Source organism: Pantherophis guttatus, chromosome 4 (genome assembly GCF_059756535.1).
Source record: "Pantherophis guttatus breed Tessera chromosome 4, ASM5975653v1, whole genome shotgun sequence".
NCBI lineage: Eukaryota > Metazoa > Chordata > Lepidosauria > Squamata > Colubridae > Pantherophis > Pantherophis guttatus.
This window is the reverse complement of record NC_142066.1, coordinates 18,742,001-18,762,891: the sequence shown is the minus strand read 5'-3', so window position 1 is coordinate 18,762,891 and position 20,891 is coordinate 18,742,001. Positions and strand designations below refer to the sequence as shown.

General features: G+C 39.0%; 2 protein-coding genes and 1 pseudogene across 2 annotated transcripts; all 3 read right to left on the bottom strand.

The window, feature by feature from the left end:
• Positions 1-244: 244 nt before the first annotated feature.
• Positions 245-8,403, bottom strand: LOC117673036 (vomeronasal type-2 receptor 26-like). Its single transcript, XM_087893438.1, has 3 exons — positions 8,176-8,403; positions 1,896-2,022; positions 245-1,164 (listed from the first exon to the last, which is right to left on the bottom strand). The coding sequence occupies exons 1-3, from the start codon at positions 8,401-8,403 to the stop codon at positions 245-247; spliced, it is 1,275 nt and encodes a 424-aa protein (XP_087749564.1).
• Positions 8,404-10,610: 2,207 nt separating this feature from the next.
• LOC148113835 (vomeronasal type-2 receptor 26-like) lies at positions 10,611-16,189 on the bottom strand. The gene is made up of 3 exons (XM_087893437.1): positions 16,035-16,189; positions 14,632-14,923; positions 10,611-11,498 (listed from the first exon to the last, which is right to left on the bottom strand). Exons 1-3 carry the CDS (start codon positions 16,187-16,189, stop codon positions 10,611-10,613), a joined length of 1,335 nt encoding a protein of 444 aa, XP_087749563.1.
• On the bottom strand, positions 13,511-14,414 carry LOC117673060 (histone H3.3A-like; annotated as a pseudogene).
• Positions 16,190-20,891: the final 4,702 nt, after the last annotated feature.

Below are 20,891 nucleotides of genomic sequence, written 5' to 3'. Positions count from 1 at the left end.
CAACTATGACCAGGATAACTGAGAATCTCCATAGATACGTTGTATATTAAGTTTTTATTTTTTTGTAAGCCTTCCAGATTCATGGAGAGTGAGTGGCGGCCATATAAAATTTCTAAATAAATAAATTAGCTTTTACTACATATGTTAAAAACATCATTTTTTTTTTAAAAAAATCCACATTAACAATGACAAAGTTATTTGCAAATTGTATCCCTTTATTACACGCTGTTTGTTCATCACAAAATCAGAAAATTTTCAGTTGCTCCATTGTTATTCTTCTTAGTTGTACCTTACTGTTCAGTTCTGGTTTTCTTATCATAATATAACATTTGGGGAAGAAAATACAAGCCAGTAGTCCACTACTGGAGGACAAAATAGAAAAAATCTCCATGGACACCGTATATTTCCCCTTTGTGCTCAAGTATGTGGAAACAAAGGTGAACCAAACACTGCTAAATATCAGCATGCTGAAAGTGATGAATTTGGCTTCATTAAAGGTGTCAGGTAACTTCCGGACCAGGAAAGCCACTACGAAGCTGATAGTTGCCAGGAAACCCATAAAACCAAGGACACAGTAGAACATGACAGTTGACCCTTCATTACACATCAAGACAATTTCCTTTGGCATGGAATACATGTCAACATCTATGAATGGGGGAGAGGTTGATAGCCATACTGTACAAATAATAGTTTGAATAAAAGAGCAAGAAAGGACAATAGAAAGACCCAGTCTCTTCCCCATCCATTTTCTAATTCTGGACCCTGGCTTGGTAGCCATGAAAGCAAGAATTACAATGATAGTCTTGGCCAAAATGCTAGAAACTGCCACGGAGAAGATGATGCCAAAAGTAACTTGCCGAAGAAGGCATGTCCATTGATGAGGCTGACCAATAAATAGCAACGCACAGAGAAATGAGAGCAGGAGGGAGATGAGAAGAATGTATGTGAGTGTTTCATTGTTGGCTTTCACAATAGGGGTGTCATTGTGTTTAATGAAGAGCCAGAGCAGCAAAATAGTAATGATAGAAAAAATAATAATCAAACTGGTGAAGGTGATCCCCAAAGTTTCTTCATAGGACAAAAATGTTACATATTTTAGAATGCATAAATTTTGTTCCTCATTGGGATAATGATCTTGTGGACACTGAAAGCAGCTGTCCATGTCTGGAAAAAAAAAACCCAGAACTAGAATATTGTATTAAACCAATCAAATTCAGATTTTACAAAATCTTGAATAATACCACTCCACTTAAAAATGGGGCCAAATAAAGAAATGGATCCTCCTTCTTCTCTTCTGAACAATTTATTTGTACATTTATTTGTTTGTCTTTTTGTTTCATATCATTTATGAACTTCCACAGTCAGACTAAATGAATGTCCATTTTAAATAAGTAAAAGAAGATCACATGACCTTACTTGGTTTAGGAAATGATCCAAGGTCTAATCTAGCAACTTTCTTCCCTTTTTCTTTTCCATTTTAGTCACTTATCTATAAAAGCTTCTTCTCGTGACCCACAGTGCTTTTCAAAAAGCAACTGGACTTTCTTGGTGAGAGGACCAGGTGTCTTTTGAAAAGCACCTTTGGGACAAGCATAACTTGGATGATGGAGAATCACCATTGACTTCCTCTCATGAGATATTTGAAGATAAATTCAGAGTCCAAATTGATTTTTGCCTGGAGCACAGATTGGGAGCAGGGCTAGTATTCACTTACCTTCACTACTGGTTCACAAATGTGAGTGAGCATGTGCAGAGCGTCAAAAATGGGATATGAGGACATCTGGGGGGGTGGGTGGAGCCTCCTGCAGCCACCACTACCAGTTCGCCCGAACCGGATAAAACCTGCTGAATACCACCACTGACTGGGAATCATTTCTGTCCATGATATTGCTTACCCTTGTGGTTCGAAATCTTTCCTTCGGGACAAGGTATACAATGATAACAGCAAAATGGCTTTCCTTCTTGCTTGACCTTACTATAGCCTGAATTGCAACTGGGATTGCAAAGAGAAGAGGGCTGTGTCTATTCAGAAAAGACATAAAAAACATTTTTCTTCTGTTATAAATGTGTATATCAACAGTATCTATAGTTCTTGTTGTCTGTAGTTTCTTAGAAGGAAATTCTTTAGGATTTCTAGCTCCACATATCAAATTTAAAGTCTTTGAGAATAAACTTGCATGAATAAATATTGTCAGGCCTGGAAGCCAACTTTTGCATTGGGCCTTCAGGCCTGCCACATTTACTACTGTGGGAAACTGGGAGGGAGGATTGTATGGAGCATGGGTGATATATAGTCATAGTAACATTCTTTTCTCAGAGAATCAAGGCCATCTTGCCCTGCACCTGGAGGGCTGGAACTGGGAGGCAAACAGTAACAGTAACAAAGTTGGAAGGGACCTTGGAGGTCATCTAGTCCAACCCCCTGCTCATGCAGGAAACCTGTATTAGGGATTCGAACCGCCAAACTGCCAACCTTTCTGATCGACAAGTTAAATGTTTTTGCCACTAGATTGCAAGCCTCTGCCCCTCTAACAGACCCACAGACTTTAACGTTTGAGATGATACAAGAAGCCCTACAAGCCACACAAAATAAAATTGCTACTGTGATTAATGAAAAAATTAATGAAACTAATAAAAAAATACAGGCTGTTTCAGATGAGATTTTAATTCGGAATCAGTAAATCAGAGATGATATATTGTTGGCATTTAATTGTTTGGCAGGTGATATTGAAATGGTGGATGATAAAGTTGACGAAATTAAGAAATCTACGGAAATTTTGGACAATAAATTGGAAGAGACTCACAGTAGACTTGAGAGAGCTGAAGTTGATGTAACCATGTTACAATATAGAGATATGGAATTTGCTTTAAGATTCAGAGGGGTGAAGGAGAATAAACAAGAGAACTTGAAAGAAATGATGTCAGAGGCATTGGCACAGTTGCTGGGGGAGACAAAAACTGAGCTGGGCTGGCAGATTGACAAGGCATATAGTGTTAATTCTTGGGTGGCCAGACAGAAACACTTACCAAGAGATATTGTAATATATTTTACTACAAGGAAAGTATGCAATGAAATTTTACAGGCTACTTTTAAAAACAAGCTTCAGGTTGAAGGCCAGGAGGTGATGACAATGAAAGAAATCCATCCCAAGATGCTGAGAGCTAGAAGGGAGTATGCTTTTCTGGTGGATGAGCTGAAAAACGTCAATTACAGTACAGATGGGAGGTCCCAGCAGGTTTAGTGGTGACATATTCTGGAGAGAGATATCTGCTTAATACAATATGGAAAGCAAGAGATTTTTACATCAATGTATTAAAGGCTGGGACACCCAAATCACCCAAATCACCAGAAGGAAAAAGAAAGAAGGAAGTAATGCAAGGAGAGAGAGAAGAGTTACTGACAGTAGTTCAGGGGGGAGTTTTGACTGGTCAAGAAGAACCACTACAAATTCAGATGGCTGTTCAAGATGTGGATTTAATTGATATATTTGCAGAACCGAAGGATCAAAGACAGACCAGAGCAGCAATAGCTAAGTGTAAGAAAGAACTAAGACAGCAACAACAACAACAACAACAACAACAACAACAACAACAACAGATAGCAACCCAAGAAACTACCAAAATAGAAGCTGTGGGAGGAGCAAGACCTAAAGGTCAAATGAGGCAAGATCATCAGAAATTGCTCCAGACGCTTCAGAGTCCCAGAGAGGGGAACTAGATTTTTCACCTGGAATGTTAATAGTTTGAATTTTCCGCAGAAGAGAAGGAAAATATTTCACTATTTTAAACAATTTAAGAATGAAGTAATTTGTTTACAAGAGACTCATATTAGGATACAAGACCAAAAACATTTGATAAATGCAAGATTAGGTACACATTATGTTGCAGCAGCATCAGAGAAGAAAAATGGTATAGTTATATATGTGAAAAGAGACTTAATTGCAAAATTAGTTGAAGCGGATGAGCAAGGAAGATTTTTAGCAACTGAACTTTTAATAAAAGGAGAAAAAACACTTGTAATTGGAGTATATGCCCCGAACCAACAACAAGAAAAATTTTATAACTTACTACACTCAAAGTTGATATAATGGAGATATAAAACTTGTATCCTACTGGGGGATTGGAATGGTGTTTTGGATGTAAAAAAAGATAAGAGGGGACCTAAACAAAATGTTTTAACAAGAGCAAAATCGCCCAAACCGTTCTGGGAGATGATGGACGACTGGGAGTTGAGGGATATTTGGCGTGAAAGAAACCCAGAAGAAAAAGACTTTACTTTTTTCTCGGATAGACATCAATCTTTTTCAAGGATTGATTTTATATTAATTACTAATGATTTATTATCCAGGGTGAAGAACACAAAGATCTGCTCAAGAACATTGACAGACCATAGTCCAGTCTGGATGGAATTGGAGTATCAGAAAGGGCCTAGGACAGTGATGGCTAATCTTTTTGCCATCACGTGCCAAAAGCAGGGGGAGTGCAGGGGAGGGTTGCGCGCGTGCGTGCCCACACCCATAATTCTATGCGCCCTGCCCTCCTATGCATGCGTGCATGACCCCCCCACTCCCCCCGCTTTTGGCATGTGATGGCACGGTCGGCCCGTTTTTTGCCCTCCGCAGATTCCAGAGCATTTCTAGGAGTCTGGGGAGGGTGAAAACGGCCTTCCCCACCCCCTGGAGGCCCTCCAGAGGCTGGAAACGGCCCATTTGCCGACTTCTGGTGGGACCGGAAGGCCTGTTTTTTGCTCCCCCCAGGCTCCAGAGCTTTTCTAGGAACCTGGGGAGGGCAAAAATGGCCTTCCCCAGTCCCCCGAGGCCCACTGGAGGCTGGAAACAGCCTGTTTTCCTACTTCTGGTGGGCCCAGAAGGCCCAAAAATGGAGCTGAGCTCGCGTACCCACCAATATGGCTCCACGTGCCACCTGTGGCACGCGTGCCATAAGTTCGCCATCACAGGCCTAGGAGGTCCTGGAGGTTAAATGATAATTTGTTTAGATATGAAGAAAATGTAAAAGAGTGTAAAAAGTTTATGAAAGAGTTTTTTGCTAAGAATATGCAAAAGGTTACATCTATGGAAATGGTATGGGATGCAAGTAAAGCCTATATGCGAAGAATTTTGATATATTTGAATAATAAATATAGAAAGAAACAGGGGGCAAAAAGAAAAGAATTAGAAGAGGAGATTAATAAACAGGAATGGGCTTTAATAGCCAACCCAACAGATAAGAAAATTAAAGAGGCAATCAATTTATTGAAGGGTCAGTTTAATATGTTAATAGCAGATCAAGTGGCAACCAATTTACAATATGCAAAACATAATACTTTTTGTAATGCCGATAAACCAGGCAGGTGGTTGGCATATTTGTTAAGGAAAAAGCAGAAAGCAAAGACAATAGAGAAAATAAAATACAATATATTAAGACTTGGTTTCAATATGGTCAGCTGCAGGCCAGATGGAGAGAGGATCAAAAAATTGGTATTTTGCAGCAGGATGAAAATTTGATAAAGCAAATAAGAGATAAAGATCAAATGCATATTAAAAGGTTGTATAATATATTAGTGGAAATAGATTCGGAAACAGTTAGTCAAGGATTGTATGATAAAATGGGCACAAAATATAGGTGAATCAATAATGTTGGATACATGGGAAAAGATGTGGGTCAGAAATGTAAGATTTACACAAGCTCAAAATTTAAGAGAGAACTTTTACAAAATGTTTTATAGATGGCATCTAGACCCCAAAAAATTAGCTTGCATGTATCCAAATTTACAACCCAAGTGTTGGCGATGTGAATGTGAAGATGCTACATATTTTCATATACGGTGGACATGTAAAAAAATTAAGTCTTTTTGGATAAAAATATGGTGGATTATTCAAAATATTTTAAGGAAAAAAATTAAATTGACGCCACAGTTTTTTTTTGTTGTTGTTGGGAATAGTCACGGACTGTACTGTAATAGAGACCAAGTTGGTTTTGAATTTAATAACAGCTGCCAGATTACTGGTGGCACAATACTGGAAGAAAGAAGATCCACCTACCATTGAGGAATGGACTTTAAAAGTTGTGCATCTGGCAGAGATGGCAAAAATTTCATCATATCTTAAAGATCATTTGAATGAAAGATATATATCAGAATGGAGAAGATGGATTGACTATATGCAAAAAAAGTATCCGAACAAGAAGATTCATATAGCTTATAAATGAAATATTTTTAAGTAGTTTATGTTTATAGTTTTTGAGTTATAAGGAGTTAAAGATTTAGGGAGAATATGAATGCAATAATTTGTTAGCATATTTTAGCTTTATGTTTGTGAATGCTATAGCCTGTGCCTGTTCTGGGAAGTCTAGGGAGGGGGGTGGGGGGGAAGGAGGGGAGGGGGAAATGGTTGGGGGGAGAAAATGCTTGTATTTCTTATAAAACTTTTCAAGAAAAAAAAATGTCTTTGCCACTGAGCCACCTAGTCAGGCATCTCCAGTTAGGACAGTGCTTTGATTGGGCCATGTTATGGACTTGTGGGTTCTGGGCAGGAACTTGGACTTTCCTTTGGGTGGGGAAAACCTGGAAGCTTTCAGATTCGGGTTTTCCCAGATGTGCCAATATGACATCTCTAATAAAATGGAACTTTGAGGAACTTCAAGCCTCGGGAGTCTTCTTTCATTGGGGGTGTTACTTGGAACCCTGACATTAACCCGAATCTGACAAATATGTTGTTTTGTTATAAATAACATAATATAAATAATATTTAATGTAAATATAGGTCCCACTGGTACACAAAATTAAAATCCTTTTCAAGTGTTTCTGGAGACTTTAATGAGTCAATGTAAAATCACACATGTAGGATTTTACCAACTATATCACTATTTTTTTCCAAATCGGAAACATTCTAATCTCCCTTAGAAGAAATGAATTTGTATTATATGAATTGGCTATGACTGTAATCAGAAACACTTTTGCTAGAACTCTGGCTGATTTTTTTTAATGCTTCTTCCATTGCTGCATTTTTCTTTGAGGATAGAAGTCATGCAGTTTTTTGTTTTAAATGTCTGTTCCTAGTAACATTAAACGGCTGATGTGCTTATGAATTTCTTAGAAAAATGCAACATGATTTGCATTTTTATCCCAGAAGAAAACATTTCCGCAGTAGGATTCAAATTGTATTCATGCAGCTATAAAGCTTCTTTCCTATAGTTTTGTTCTGACTGGTTTTAGTCTATCAAAGGGGAGACAATCATTGTAATAACCTCAGTTTAGCAAAACTCTTATTTTGACTATAGTATATACCCGTGATGGCGAACTTTTGGCATGCATGGCACAGGTGGCATGCAGAGCCCTCTCTGTGGGCACGTGAGCCATTGCCCCAGCTCAGCTCCACCATGCATGTGCCTCCCGCTGGCCAGCTGATTTTTGGGTCTCTGTCACGCATGTGCAGGGTGTCGGGTTCATGTGGGAGACACGTGCACATGTGTGGGGGGCATGCAGGAGATGTGTGCGCAATCATGGGGGGCATGCAGGAGACACGCAGGGGCAGTGGAAGCGGGTACAAGTGCATGTGTGGGTGGACAGGGCACATGCAGGGGTCACGCATCCATTGCATTATGGTTTATAAGTGCAGGGAGGCCTACTAGGTCCAAAATGGGGCACAGGGGGTGCGGCACGGGCCCGCTCTTGCAGTCCAATTTTGCTCCCAGCTGGCTGCAGGGAGGCCTACTAGACCAAATCGTTTCACAGGGGAAGCACAGGGGGAGCATGTGGGCATGCACGGGGGAGCATAGGGTGGTCACACATGCATGCGCAGGGGGGTGGGGTGCATGGGGGGTGTTGCACATGCATTGCATTATGGGTGCAGGAGTGCACACGCACTTTCGGCACACGACAAAAAAAAGGTTAGCCATCACTGGTATATACTTCTCTGTCTCATATCCCTATCTAGCAGAGCAATTGAAATTTAGTTTTCCTACAGATAGGATGCGTGATAGAAAGGAGAGATTCCACTTGTTGTTCTCCTTACAATTAATGTGGCAAGCAAGACTTATCTTTTTCCAAGCCAGAGTAAATATAGAATGTGGGAGCACTATTTTTCATATTAATATACTTTCCTCCCAAATCAAAGACAGGTGAAAGGCACATTGCCACACATATGAGGAAGAGGGCAATGTGAGACATAAGCCTACCTGATTAAACCGGTGTGCCCACATTATAGTTTTCTCTGAAATAGTGAACATTTCTTCTTCAGAAGACAGGGGTTGTAGCTCTCCAACTTTGACTCTAAAGAAGGATTGGTTGGGGAATATAACCCAATTGATAATATCAAATCCAGTTTCCAGTTCCCCATTTGGAGTGAAGTAAAGTGTTTCCCCAACACTGTTATTAAAGAAGACATGTCTCACAAAATGGTTCATCTTAAGAAGGGAAAAAGAAGGGAAGGGAAGTGAGCACTTCATCAGTATATAATAAAATAATCTTTCCCATTTGAATTTGATCTCCCTAAAGAAGATCTATTTAGGTGTGGGCTTAAATTTTTTTAGCAAGGGGTTCTCTGCCGGTTGCTGGGTGTGCGTGGCCATGGTGTGCGTGGCCTAGTCAAGCTTCTGCACCATGGCAGGGAGGTGTTTTGACCTCCCCAGGCTCCGGAGGCTTTCCTTGAGCATCCGGGAGGGCGAAAATGGTCTCCCCAGGCTCCAGAGGCCCTCTAGAGGCCAGAAACAGGCCCGTTTCCAGACTTCCCAAACTTCTGGAAGGCCCATTTTTCACCCTCCCAAAGCCTCCATGTGTGCCCTGCACTTACCTGCATCCAAAATGGGCCACATGGGGACTCTTGAGAGGGGTGGGCTGGGTGGGGTGGGCAGGGTGGGGTCAGCCAGGAGTGGGATTTGGGGGTTCTCTGAACTGCACAGAATCTTAGCTAGAGGTTCTCTCGAACCCCTGTGAACCCCGAGCAGCCCGCCCCTGGATCTATTCCATGTTAAACAGAAGAAGAAGGCAAATAGCATGAATCAGAATGGTATTGCAATGAAAGAGGAAATGATCATGAAGCATGACTTAAAAATACTTTTGCAGGAATGCTAGGCCTGACCCCTTGAATAGACATTATACTTAGAGCATTCTAGGGTGACTGTCATTGATTTATATCCATGTCTTTATAATGGGCAGTAGGAATATCCTGAAGGAACAGGAGGAAGAGCCAAAACCAAGACAGTGATCACATAGAAGAAATTTGAGTTTGAGGTAAAAAAAATTCTTAGACATGACTCTGACTCTCTCAAAGATAGAGTGAGCATGGGAGGAAATGAATGAATGTGGATAGACATATCCCAAGATAATGTTCCATAATCCAATCTGGGTCGGTCACCAGACCAGAGGTTTAGTCTTCCAAACTTTCAGACTCATGCTGGAGCCCACCTACGGAGAACTTCTCTCTAGCAGAATGTATGCTTTTGGCTGTTCTATGTGTGGTATTTATATGGTACCTGTTGTACATGGCTTTTAGATGTTGATTGGGGTGTTGATGGCGGCTATTGGCTGCTATTTGCTTGTGCTGCCAAGCCCTTGTCTCCTAAGAACTTGATAAACTGGTGGTAATCAGCATTCCTGTTGACTGATAAGTTGTTCCAGGCTTCAATCACTTCCCTGGCTGCTTTGTGCCTGCTCATCCAACCATCTTAGTAACTGCAAGATTTAATGTGTGTCCTTTTTATTACAGTGTGAGGCTACCAATGAGTTTGGGTCTCCTCATCTGACTTGCTTGCTTGTGTTCTTGCAATCTGGTGGTTAGCTTTCTCCCTGTCTGTCAGCTTCTATGATGCTTGCTTGCTATCAGCTGACATAGTAATGGGTGTGGGGAGGGAGATTGGCATTTGGGTGGGGAAGTGAGCTGGAGAGAGATGCTCTGTGTAAATGAAAAGGGAGGATTGCTCTCATGATCTACTGGCCAGCTGAATGGACTTGTTTATACCCAGTCAAGGTCAACCATTTCAGAATACCAGATGGGCAAAAACAAGATGCACCTCACCTGACACCATATGGATTGGGGATTGGACATTCAGCCTGGGTCCTTGGGGGAGGGATTTGGGGATACTTTCAATATGGAACTTTCGCACCTTTTGCTTCAGATCTTGCTTTTCTTTCGTTGCTCTCATTTCAAACACAGTAAAAGTACCTCTTCTCTATAAACATGGAGTCATGGGTTTTCTTTCTTGGGTTTTGAACCAAGGCACACCTGACACTGTCTGCCCTACATAGTCGCAGGCACAATCCATGCAGCGGAAAACACGTACTCAGACTTGCAAGATTGTTACTGGAACATTAAAATAAAAGTATTATATTTAGAACCCTAACCCTAATTTGATCCGTTTCAAAAGGGTGTGAAAAACCTGCAACCTCATAATGACATGCCAAAGGGGAAAAGAGTACCTCTCTCAAAATGATTTCCCTCAATAACAGTAACAGAGTTGGAAGGGACCTTGGAAGTCATCTAGTCCAACCCCCTGCTCATGCAGGAGACCTGTACTAAGGATTCGAACCACCGAACTGCCGACCTTTCTGATCGACAAGCTCAGTGTCTTAGCCACTGAGCCACCAAGTCAGGCTACTGAGCCACCTAGTCATATCAGCTTCCACAAACTATTACCTTCCAGACAAGTTGATTGAGAAGGATCTGTTTTCCTTTATGGACCCTTCCTGTCCTCTTGACTTCCATGGAAAGCATAGTGTATAAAGCATGTGCCACAACATAGACTGAATTATAAATGCTGTAGCTATGGGCAGTCACGCTTGTCTCAAAAACAGATGAAAGAAGTGCGTCCAGCTTCTCCAGACCTGTACAGGTCACTGTTGCTTGGCTGTCCAATGTGGATCCAGGAAACAAACATTCAAATGCTTCTTCCCAGAAGGGCCGAATAAAACCATTCCTGTCTTCTTTTTCCAAGATAGGTTTTCTCATATGAAGAAACTCCTGGAATCCTAATATCTCCTTTGAATGGATTGCAAAGCTGAGAGCACCATGGAGGAAGTCTATATTCTCATGCTTTTGAAAGGGAAGGGATGTGAACTCCATCTGAGCTGACATAATCCAAACTTTACATACTGCTATTGCTGCAATATTCTCATATTTTAGTATAGTGGGAAACATTCTAATAAACACCATGGTCTTAATATCACCATAAATAACAGAAACATTAGCAGTGCTTTCAGTTACAGCATAGTATGTTTGAAATCCTTCCGTCACCATTTTGTCAATGTTATCAACAAAAGTGATTACTGGGAATCTTTCAATGAAATTAAAGCAGATTCCTTTCTGAGAAAACATGGGAACAACTTTCTGGACAAACCTCTCTCCATTGTCATCATTGTCATATAATACCCCAATCCACCTCCACTGGAAATGTAAGAGTAACTGAAGAATTCCTCTGCATTGTCTGTTGTCATTTGGGAACATCTGGTGGTACAAAGCAATCTGAGTTTTTCTAGTTAACTCAGCAGAAGAACCATAGGTGAACTAAGAAAGAGAGAGAGAGAGAGAGAGAGAGAGAGAGAGAGAGAGAGAGAGAGGGCATGGAACAGAGATTTGAAAATTGATTAAATATTTCAATTTCAATTAGATTCAGTGAGTATGGATGAATCAGGGCTACTAGATATACCATTTGGTAATGAAGGTCATTATTCCATTTGGAGGCTATAAATTGTTGAAATATCCTAGATAATCAGTTTGGTGTAGGAACCAGGCTCTAAACCAAGAGGCCATGAGTTGTAGTCTTGCCTTAGGCACTGATTGACCATGGGCCAGTTGTTAGAATAATTGATATATAAAGGCATGTCAATTGGGTCTGTGTGCATCACATAGTCCCAAAATAATTAAATTACGTGCATTTTTCCTACAGAGAAATCTAAGAGGTCAAGTTCAAGTTAGTCCTGATTTTGTCATGTCAGTCAATATTAGGGACAAATCTTACTTTGGTTAGACTGTGAGCTAAAACAGAAAAGCTAAAACAGAAAAGCTCCAGGATGTCTCTACTGAGGGACTCTTGGGTACCACATCTTATCCTGAATTCAATGCTATTTTGCTAATCAACTTTATAAAGGTAAAGGTTTCCCTACCCTGTCATGTCCAATCCTAGGGCATGGTGCTCATCTCTTTGTCTTGGCTGATGGAGCAAGTGTTGCATGAAGACATTTTCTGTGGTCATGTGGCCAGCATGGCTATATGCCAGAGCCGCACAGAACATTGTAATCTTCCCACTGAAGTGGTACCTATTAATCGACTTGACTTTGCATACTTTCGAACTGGTAGGTGAGCAGAAGCTGGGGCAGGAATGGGAGCTCACCCTGTTGTGTGGCGCTTGGGTCTCAAACCCAAGTGACAAGCAGAATATCTTTAACTGCTAAGCCATCATGCCCGCAATCAAATTTATTCACTTACCCGAAGCCCAAATCATTATTTATGATAGCAGAGACAAATCCTATGCTGTCTAATATCAAAAGCTATGGACCAAGGACTCCTTCAGAACTATTTTTAATATGAAAATATTTTAATAAATACTTCCTCGTTGCTGAAAGATCAAGGTGTCATTAGTTAGAACTTCAAAAACCATAAGAGAAAGACTAATCTTATTATTAGGATTGTTTACCGTAACTTATTAACTTTGATTAATTTTGATTAGTATTAACAATTAATATGTATTGATGGTATGAGGGAAAAGCACTGTTATTATGAGATTACTATTAGAGAATACTATTATCGTTATTGTGATGCTTATTACTCAAAAAAACTGTAACCAGACAACACACTGTCTATATGGATTTTAAATATGTTGCCCTTTTTTACTTATATTAATAAAAAGAAAAAAATATATTAAAAAAGGTGTCATTTTAATTAGAGTGCTTATTTGTGTGACATCTTCATGCCAAAAAAGGTATGTGTGTGTGTTTATTTTATTTTTCTTATGTAAAACATTTAACTTAAAAATGTTGACACTACAATATATAAAATAGCTATTATAAATGCACATAGTGTATCCTATAACTGCCAGGTTTACATTTTTTAGGAAACTGTAAGTTACACTGTGGTTAAGACTTGTACTTTACCCCTTCAGAAAGTCCACATTCTGTCACAGTGATATATGGTCAGACGTAACAGCTCCAATTGTTAAACACTTAAATCAAGTTATAACCAGTTTTATTGCAAAAAGACCCTGTAGACATTTATATCAATTCTACTACCTTACAATGTTAGCTACCCAATAAGTCATTAACATACAGAAATATGCATGAAAAGCACGAAAGATCACCCATTCCTTCTGCATATTAGCAATTTGTCACTACTGAGCAACAGGGCTCACGTCACTGAGTTCTATGTGAACTGTCACTGTTAGCGTTCATCCTGAGTAAAAGATGGAATGACTTAAGTACAAATGTAACGTATTATAAACAATTTCAAATAAAAAAAAGTCCCAAATTGAAACTAAAGTATTTTACAAACTTACTACAAAACACCATAAAAACTGTTTCCTTTTAAGCCCTTTTGCCCCATATCCTACGAGCCAACTGGATGTTTTTGAACATAATGGTAACTCTCTTGGCATGGATGGCACAGAGATTTATGTCTTCAAACAGACCCACCAAATAGGCTTCACTAGCCTCCTGAAGTGCACCAATGGCTGCACTCGGGAACCATAAGTCTGTCTTGAAATCTTGGGCAATCTCCCTTACAAGCCTCTGAAATGGAAGCTGGTGAATCAAAAGTTGACTTTTGGTAACGGCGAATCTCACCCAGTGCCACAGCACCAGGTCTGTAGCGATGAGGTTTCTTAATTCCACCAGTAGAAGGGGCACTTTTCCTAGCAGCTTTAGTAGCCAGCTGTTTACGTGGAGCTTTGCCACCAGTGGTATTTAATTTAATTTAATTTAATTTAATTTAATTTAATTTAATTTAATTTAATTTAATTTAATTTAATTTAATTTAATTTAATTTAATTTAATTTAATTTAATTTAATTTAATTTAATTTAATTTAATAATTTAATTTAATTTAATTTAATTATTTTGTCAAACATGTATTAGACAACAGATATAAGTATAAACATAATTATGAATACATGAAATGGATACGAATAAAAGGGAACATTAGGACAGGGATGGTAGGCACGCAGGTGCACTTATGCATGCCCCTTAAAGACCTCTTAGGAATGGGGTGAGGTCAACAGTAGACAGTCTAAGGAAAAAGTTTTGGGGGTTTAGGGAAGAAACCACAGAGTCAGGTAGTGTATTCCAGGCATTAATAACTCTGTTACTGAAGTTGTATTTTCTGCAATCAAGTTTGGCATGGTTTACCATCAGTTTGTATCTATTATGTGCTTGTGTATTGTTGTGGTTGAAGCTGAAGTCTTTTTACTGGCAGTCAGCTTGGTACTGGCCATTTTTCTTCTCTTTCGCGAACAAATCCTTTTTCAAAAAAACACTTCCACTCTGAATACACAAATAACATGTACTGTGCAGCCTTCGTAGAAACCTTAATTGTCCCCTCCCTCTGCTGGGATGCTACTTTTATAGAGGGAGGGAACAGTTAAGGTTGTGTGTGTTTGTTAATGATAGCATATGAAAATAAAATTTAAAAAAGAGAAGAAAATACCTTACTTGTGGAACCTTGTAAATGGACAGGATAGCTGCCATGTGGATAAAGATTTCTGAATTAGGACCTCCAATGACTGATACTGGATTGTTCTCTGTGTCACACTTGTAGTTAGGGATGAACTTGCCTTGTGTTGAGAAGAGTTCCATTGAAGCATGATATGTCCAGCTTGCGATAAAATAACTGTTATAGATATGGAAGCCCAGAGTAAAATTGGGCAAAATATGAGGATTTTCATTGATCTCCTTTATAGCAAATGCCAAAGACAAAATGTGTTGGTAGAGCTGAGTCACCACCCTGAAATGAAGTTTAAAGACTGACTTGCGGAGAATTTGATCAAAAGATGGCATATATTACAAAGTAATAAGATTTCTGGCTAATAAATGCCATTTTATCTAATTTTAATAACCCTGAATAAATATTGATTCATATATCAGGAACCGGGTATGTCTAGTTTATTGAAAAGAAGGACTAGGGGTGGCATGATAGCAGTCTTCCAATATCTCAGGGGCTGCCACAAAGAAGAGGGAGGCAAGCTATTCTCCAAAGCACCTGAGGGCAGGACAAGAAGCAATGGGTAGAAACTAATCAAGGAGAAAAGCAACTTAGAACTAAGGAGAAATTTCCTGACAGTTAGAACAATTAATCAGTGGAACAACTTGCCTCTAGAAGTTGTGAATGCTGCAACATTCACAACTGAAAGTTTTTAAGAAGATGTTGGATAACCATTTGTCTGAAGTGGTGTAAGGTTTCCTGCCTAAGCAGGAGGTTGGACTAGAAGACCTCCATGGTCCCTTCCAATTCTGTTATTCTATTCTATTCTATTCTGTTCTGTTCTGTTCTGTTCTGTTCTATTCTATTCTATTCTATTCTATTCTATTCTATTCTATTCTATTCTATTCTATTCTATTCTGCCACTGATCTCATGGTTCAAGGTGATCCTGTCAATGTTCACCAACTACATACATATAAAATATTTTAAACCATACCATAGAACGAGCAGAGAAATTCACCATCTAAACCACAAATATCCAAAACTTAATCAACTTAATCATACTGTATATACATGATGAGACTGCACGCAATTTTACATCCAAATGTTTGCTTGGATCTCATAATCCAAACATTCTTAAGCAATTGCAATGTTCATGAACAGGGACTTGCACAATCAATCTGTGCCAGTGGTGGGTTTCTACCAGTTCGCCCCAGTTCAGGCGAATCGGTAGTGGCGGCAGATGCAGAAGTGCCACATGCACGCTCCTGATTCTGAACCGGTAGTGAAGATAAGTGGAACCCACTACTGATCTGTGCCTTTATGAGAGAAAGAGTGTAGGAAGAAAGATTAGCAAAAGAAGGTTCCAGCAGAACAGAGCAAAACTTTCACAAATACATTTTCTATGTCTCTTACTCAGTTTCATAGAAAAGATCAGTAGAAGGTCGTTCCTGAAAGGTAATTGTGTTTGAAAATATGTAGATCTGAGACAAAATTCCACCAAGGATAATATCTCCTAACTGATAGTATTTATGAAGAATTGGAAGAGGATCACTGATGGTGCAATTCATGTGAGGAATTTTGCAGAGCACGTGAGGCCAAAACATGACAACTAGGTTACAAAACTTGCACGACATAATTCCTTTTTTTTTAATCGCTTTCTTTGATTCACATGATCTCTTATTGACTTCTTTGCTAAATAGTATAGCCTCATTTGAAAGTCTACTCTGCTGGCTTAGGTGGCCTTTATAGTCAAATAAGCATTTTTAATAAAAAAATAAATACAGTTTCTTCAAATTCAGATCAAGAATGGTACACCTTTGTCTTTGATTACAATTTTGTTTGACATATCTCACTTGCCCAGGGACTTGTAAAAAAAGCAGAAATAATTGGGATTAATTTGATAATTACCTGAAAGGCAATTCATTTGTTTATAATTACAACTTCTCTGAAATCTCACAGAAATATTTATTCTACCTCTATCTCCATGTCTAGCTGGGAATTGCACACAGTTCAGTTTTGATTTGCAGTTTTGATGATTATGGCATCTCTCATGAGACATGGAGAGAACTTTTTGATGTTAATTTGATAATGACAAGAAACATCATGTTCATGTTTCTTTTGATTAACATATGAGGTTTTACAAAGAGATATCAAAAAAGAAAACATGTTTAATCTACCTTAGCAAATGTCATTTTTGTGTGTGCATGGACTAAGGAAGAACAAGAATAAGAAGTTTATTCCTGTAGAAAGCAACCAAAACAATGTATGTTAAGCAGGGGTGAAATCCAGCAGGTTCTGACAGGTTCTGGAGAACCAGCAGTGGAAATTTTGAGCAGTTCGGAGAACCAGTAGCAGAAATTTGGAGTAGTTCAGAGAACTGGCAAATACCATCTCTGGATGGCCCCAGAGTCGGGTGGGAATGGAGATTTTGCAATATCCTTCCCCTGGAGTCGGGTGGGAATGGAGATTTTGCAGTATCCTTCTCCTGCCATGCCCACCAAACCATGCCCACCAAGCCACACCATGTCCACCAAGCCACGCCCACAGAACCGGTAGTAAAAAAAATTAGATTTCACCACTGATGCTAAGTGAGAAGCTTGCTTTCATGTTACATATTTTGAATGGTACTAAAGTTGTATCTGTGTCATTTTAGAGGGTAGATGGGACCAGAATATTTCAAACTCTGAAATATGACAAACATGGCAGAGGAAGCACAGACAAATGATGAGGCAATTGGAGAGGCAAGATGAAGCAATAGCTGTCTTCTATTTTATTCTTAGAAGTGAGGAAGGCCACCCTTCCTAGCAAAGCAGCCTTAACAAGATGCTCCTAGTCAGCTTTTCTGAAAGGAAACAAGATCTCAATTATCTTCTCAGTTCTATCTAGTTGAGTTGAAATTCAAAGAAAATAAAGAGGACTCTGATTAAATCTGTGAATAGGGATGAAAAGTTTATCTTCGGTTATCATCAGCCTAAAATTTTCTCAGGATATAAAAAAACAATTCTCAATATGACTGTGAAGTTTCAGTTTCTTCCTTTGGTTCATGGCAACATTTTAGTTTTCAGTACCTTCTTTTCATTAATAGATGCATCTTTCTTAGTTCAGGTCCAAACATAATGATGAAGTAGACTTGAGTAAAGAAAAACCAAACACTGCAGAACAAAAGCATGTTGAGGATAGGGAATTTGGCTATGTTGAAACCGTCAGGTAATTTCCTGGCTAGAAAAGCTGACAAGAAGTCAACAATGGCCAAGAAGCCCATGAATTCCAAAACACAATAAAACATGGTCACAAATCCTTCATTGCATTCCACTACAATTTCCTGAAATATTAAATGGTTATAAAAATGTGGGGAATGATGGGAATGTGATCAGCTGTGGGACACAAATGGTGGCTTGAAAAGAGAGCAGTAAAATACAATGGACCTCACTTCCTCCAGTCATTTCCTCATTTTAGACCCAGACTTGTGGGAGACTGTAGCCAACAATCTAGAGTAGGAGTGTCAAACTTGCAGCTCGTGGGATAGATTTATTTTATTTATAGATCAAACATTAAGTGAATTTCATCCATAGCTATACAATATACAGTTCTATACAATTCTCTACATTTCTATACAATTAAGTCCATTTCGGGTGTCTAACAAATCGTAGCCTATTATCATATTTTTATCCTATTCTTTAACCAGTTATACCAAATTCCCCATATTTCATAGTACTTGAAGTTCTCTTCATTTTTTAGCTTGCTCGTCAATTTAGCCATCTCTGCGCACTCTAGAATTTTATTTATTAATGCTTCTTCAGAGGGGGTAGAGTTGGATTTCCAGAGTTTCGCAAAGGCTAATCTAGCCGCAGTAATAATTTGAATTGCCAATTGGGTTTTATTGTTGTCGAGACCATCTTCAATCATACCTAGGAGGAAGGATTCCGGGGCCAGGGCTATCTCTTGCCCCATTATTTCCGAGAGCCAGAGTCGGATCTTTAACCAAAACTTTTTGGTCTCAGGGCAAGTCCACCACAGATGGTAAAAGGTGCCGACCGTCTTTCCACATTTCCAACATAAAGCAGAAGAATTTGGAAATATTTTGGCCAGCCTGTCCGGGGCTAGGTACCACCTATGCAGCATTTTGTAGTGATTTTCCCTGAATGTTACCGATTTCGTTATTTTGAGATTTCTGTTCCAAGCTATCTCCCAGTCATTGAAATTAAGGCCATATCCTAAATTTTTCTCCCAAATGCTTAGCTGATTTTTAGCTATCTTCTCAGCTCTATCCTCATCTAATATAAAGTTATAGATTTTCGATAGCATTTTCTTATCTGGTCCCCAAATAATTTTGTCAAAATATCCATATTTCATTTCAATACCACGTTTATCTCTATCTTCTTGAAATCTAGACTTAATCTGAAGATATTTCCACCAATCCAGAATAAATCCCTGGTCCCTCAGCACTTCCAAGGGCTTGAGCTTCCCTTCTTCATCCAAGATATCCTTATATGTGCCCATTTTATAGTTCTCTCTTCTATTTGGGGCCACTAGAGCATCCATAATCGACAACCAGCTAGGAACCTTGGTATATATCTTCTGTCTAATTTCCAGCCACGTACGGATCAATGTCTCTCTAATTTTATGTTTATAGAAATGAGTTTTCTTCCTATCCTTTATGTCCCAGAGATAAGCGTGCCATCCTTCAAGGAGATCGTGTCCTTCTAGTGTCAAGATTCTACCTTCTTGTAATTTGATCCACTCCTTTATCCAAATTATTTTTGCCGCCTTTTGATATGATTCCCAGTCAGGGAGCCCGAACCCTCCCAAATTTCTTTTCCCTTGAAGTGTCTTGAGAGAAATCCTCGATTTCTTACCCTCCCACAAAAATTCCTGATATGTTTATTCAGATCCGAAAAAAAATTTTTATCTAGTGATATCGGTATATTTTGAAATAGAAATAGAAATTTCGGTAAAATATTCATTTTGATCGCCGCAATTTTACCAGTCAGGGACAATTTAAGCCTCCTCCACCTATCAAGGTCTTGATTAATTTTCTGCAATAAAGGGATATAGTTATCATCTTTTAATGAAGAGAGTCTCGCCGTAATCCATATTCCCAGATATTTTATCTTCTTAACTACCTGGAGGCCTAATAAATCTTCGAATTCTTTCGTTTGTGGGTTCGTCATATTTTTCACAATTATTTTGGTTTTGTTCTTATTAAGTTTAAGGCCCGCGACTTCTCCATAATTCTGAACTTCCTGCATTAATTTTGGGCCGGTGTCTAATGGGTCTTCTAATATGAAGGCAACGTCATCCGCAAAAGCCTGTGTTTTAAATATTTCCTTCCTAATCTTCAAGCCTTTGATATTTTCATTAGTTCTAATCCTTCTGAGTAAGACCTCTAATGCTAGAATGTAAAGTAAGGGGGATAGGGGACATCCCTGCCTGACTCCTCTTTGGATCTGAAATGTCTGGGTTCTGTCTCCGTTAACTAATATATTTGCCCTCTGGTTTTGGTAAATATTCTCTATCATCCTCCTAAAGTTAGTCCCGAATCCCATTAGATCTATTTGGTTTATCATGAAGGTCCAATTCAGATTGTCGAATGCCTTTTGGGCATCGACAAACATTAAAGCCATCTGTTTTCCAGGGTATTGTTCATAATATTCAATGGTATTTAAAACTGTTCTCAAATTGTCTCTAATCTGTCTCCCTGGGAGAAAACCATTTTGATCCTTATGTATCCATCTATTTAAAATTTTCTTGAATCTCTCCGCTATTATAGTCATAAATAATTTGTAATCTGCGTTAAGCAGTGAGATAGGTCTATAGTTGGAAATCTGCTTCGGGTCGGCACCTTCTTTCAGAATGATCGTCAGGTACGCTTCCCTCCAGGAGTCTGGGATTGTTATGCCAGCAATAACATCATTTAGAATTTCTAACAATTCCAGTTTCAGAGCGTCATCAAATTTTTGATATAATTCTCCGGGGAGACCATCAGGGCCTGGGGTTTTATTCTTCTTTATTTTGGATAAGGCGGTTTTTAACTCCCCTATGGTGATCTTCCCATTTAACATTTCCTTTTCTTCTTCCGGAATTTGAGGAAGGTTGGCTTCCAACAAATACTGTTCTACCTTGTTTAACTCAATTCCTTCATTTTTGTAAAGACATTCATAAAATTTTCTTATGCTTTCTAATTTGTCTTCTTCCTTCGTCAACAGGATGCCCTGTGGATCTTCTAAGGCTAGTATTTGGTTTTTTTCCTTCTCTTTTTTTAATTTATAT

Bases quoted from the DNA above. Each gene is read 5' to 3' on its own strand.
- LOC117673036 (XM_087893438.1), bottom strand. From the start codon at position 8,403: ATGAACCATTTTGTGAGACATGTCTTCTTTAATAACAGTGTTGGGGAA. The intron at 2,023-8,175 runs GTAGGCTTATGT...TTTTCTGAATAG, and splicing joins GGGCACACCGGTTTAATCAG to ACACAGCCCTCTTCTCTTTG. The intron at 1,165-1,895 runs GTAAGCAATATC...TTTTTTTTCCAG, and splicing joins AAAGATTTCGAACCACAAGG to ACATGGACAGCTGCTTTCAG.
- LOC148113835 (XM_087893437.1), bottom strand. From the start codon at position 16,189: ATGAATTGCACCATCAGTGATCCTCTTCCAATTCTTCATAAATACTAT. The intron at 14,924-16,034 runs GTAAGAGACATA...ACTTCATTTCAG, and splicing joins GATCTTTTCTATGAAACTGA to GGTGGTGACTCAGCTCTACC. The intron at 11,499-14,631 runs GTAAGGTATTTT...TCTCTTTCTTAG, and splicing joins CCATTTACAAGGTTCCACAA to TTCACCTATGGTTCTTCTGC.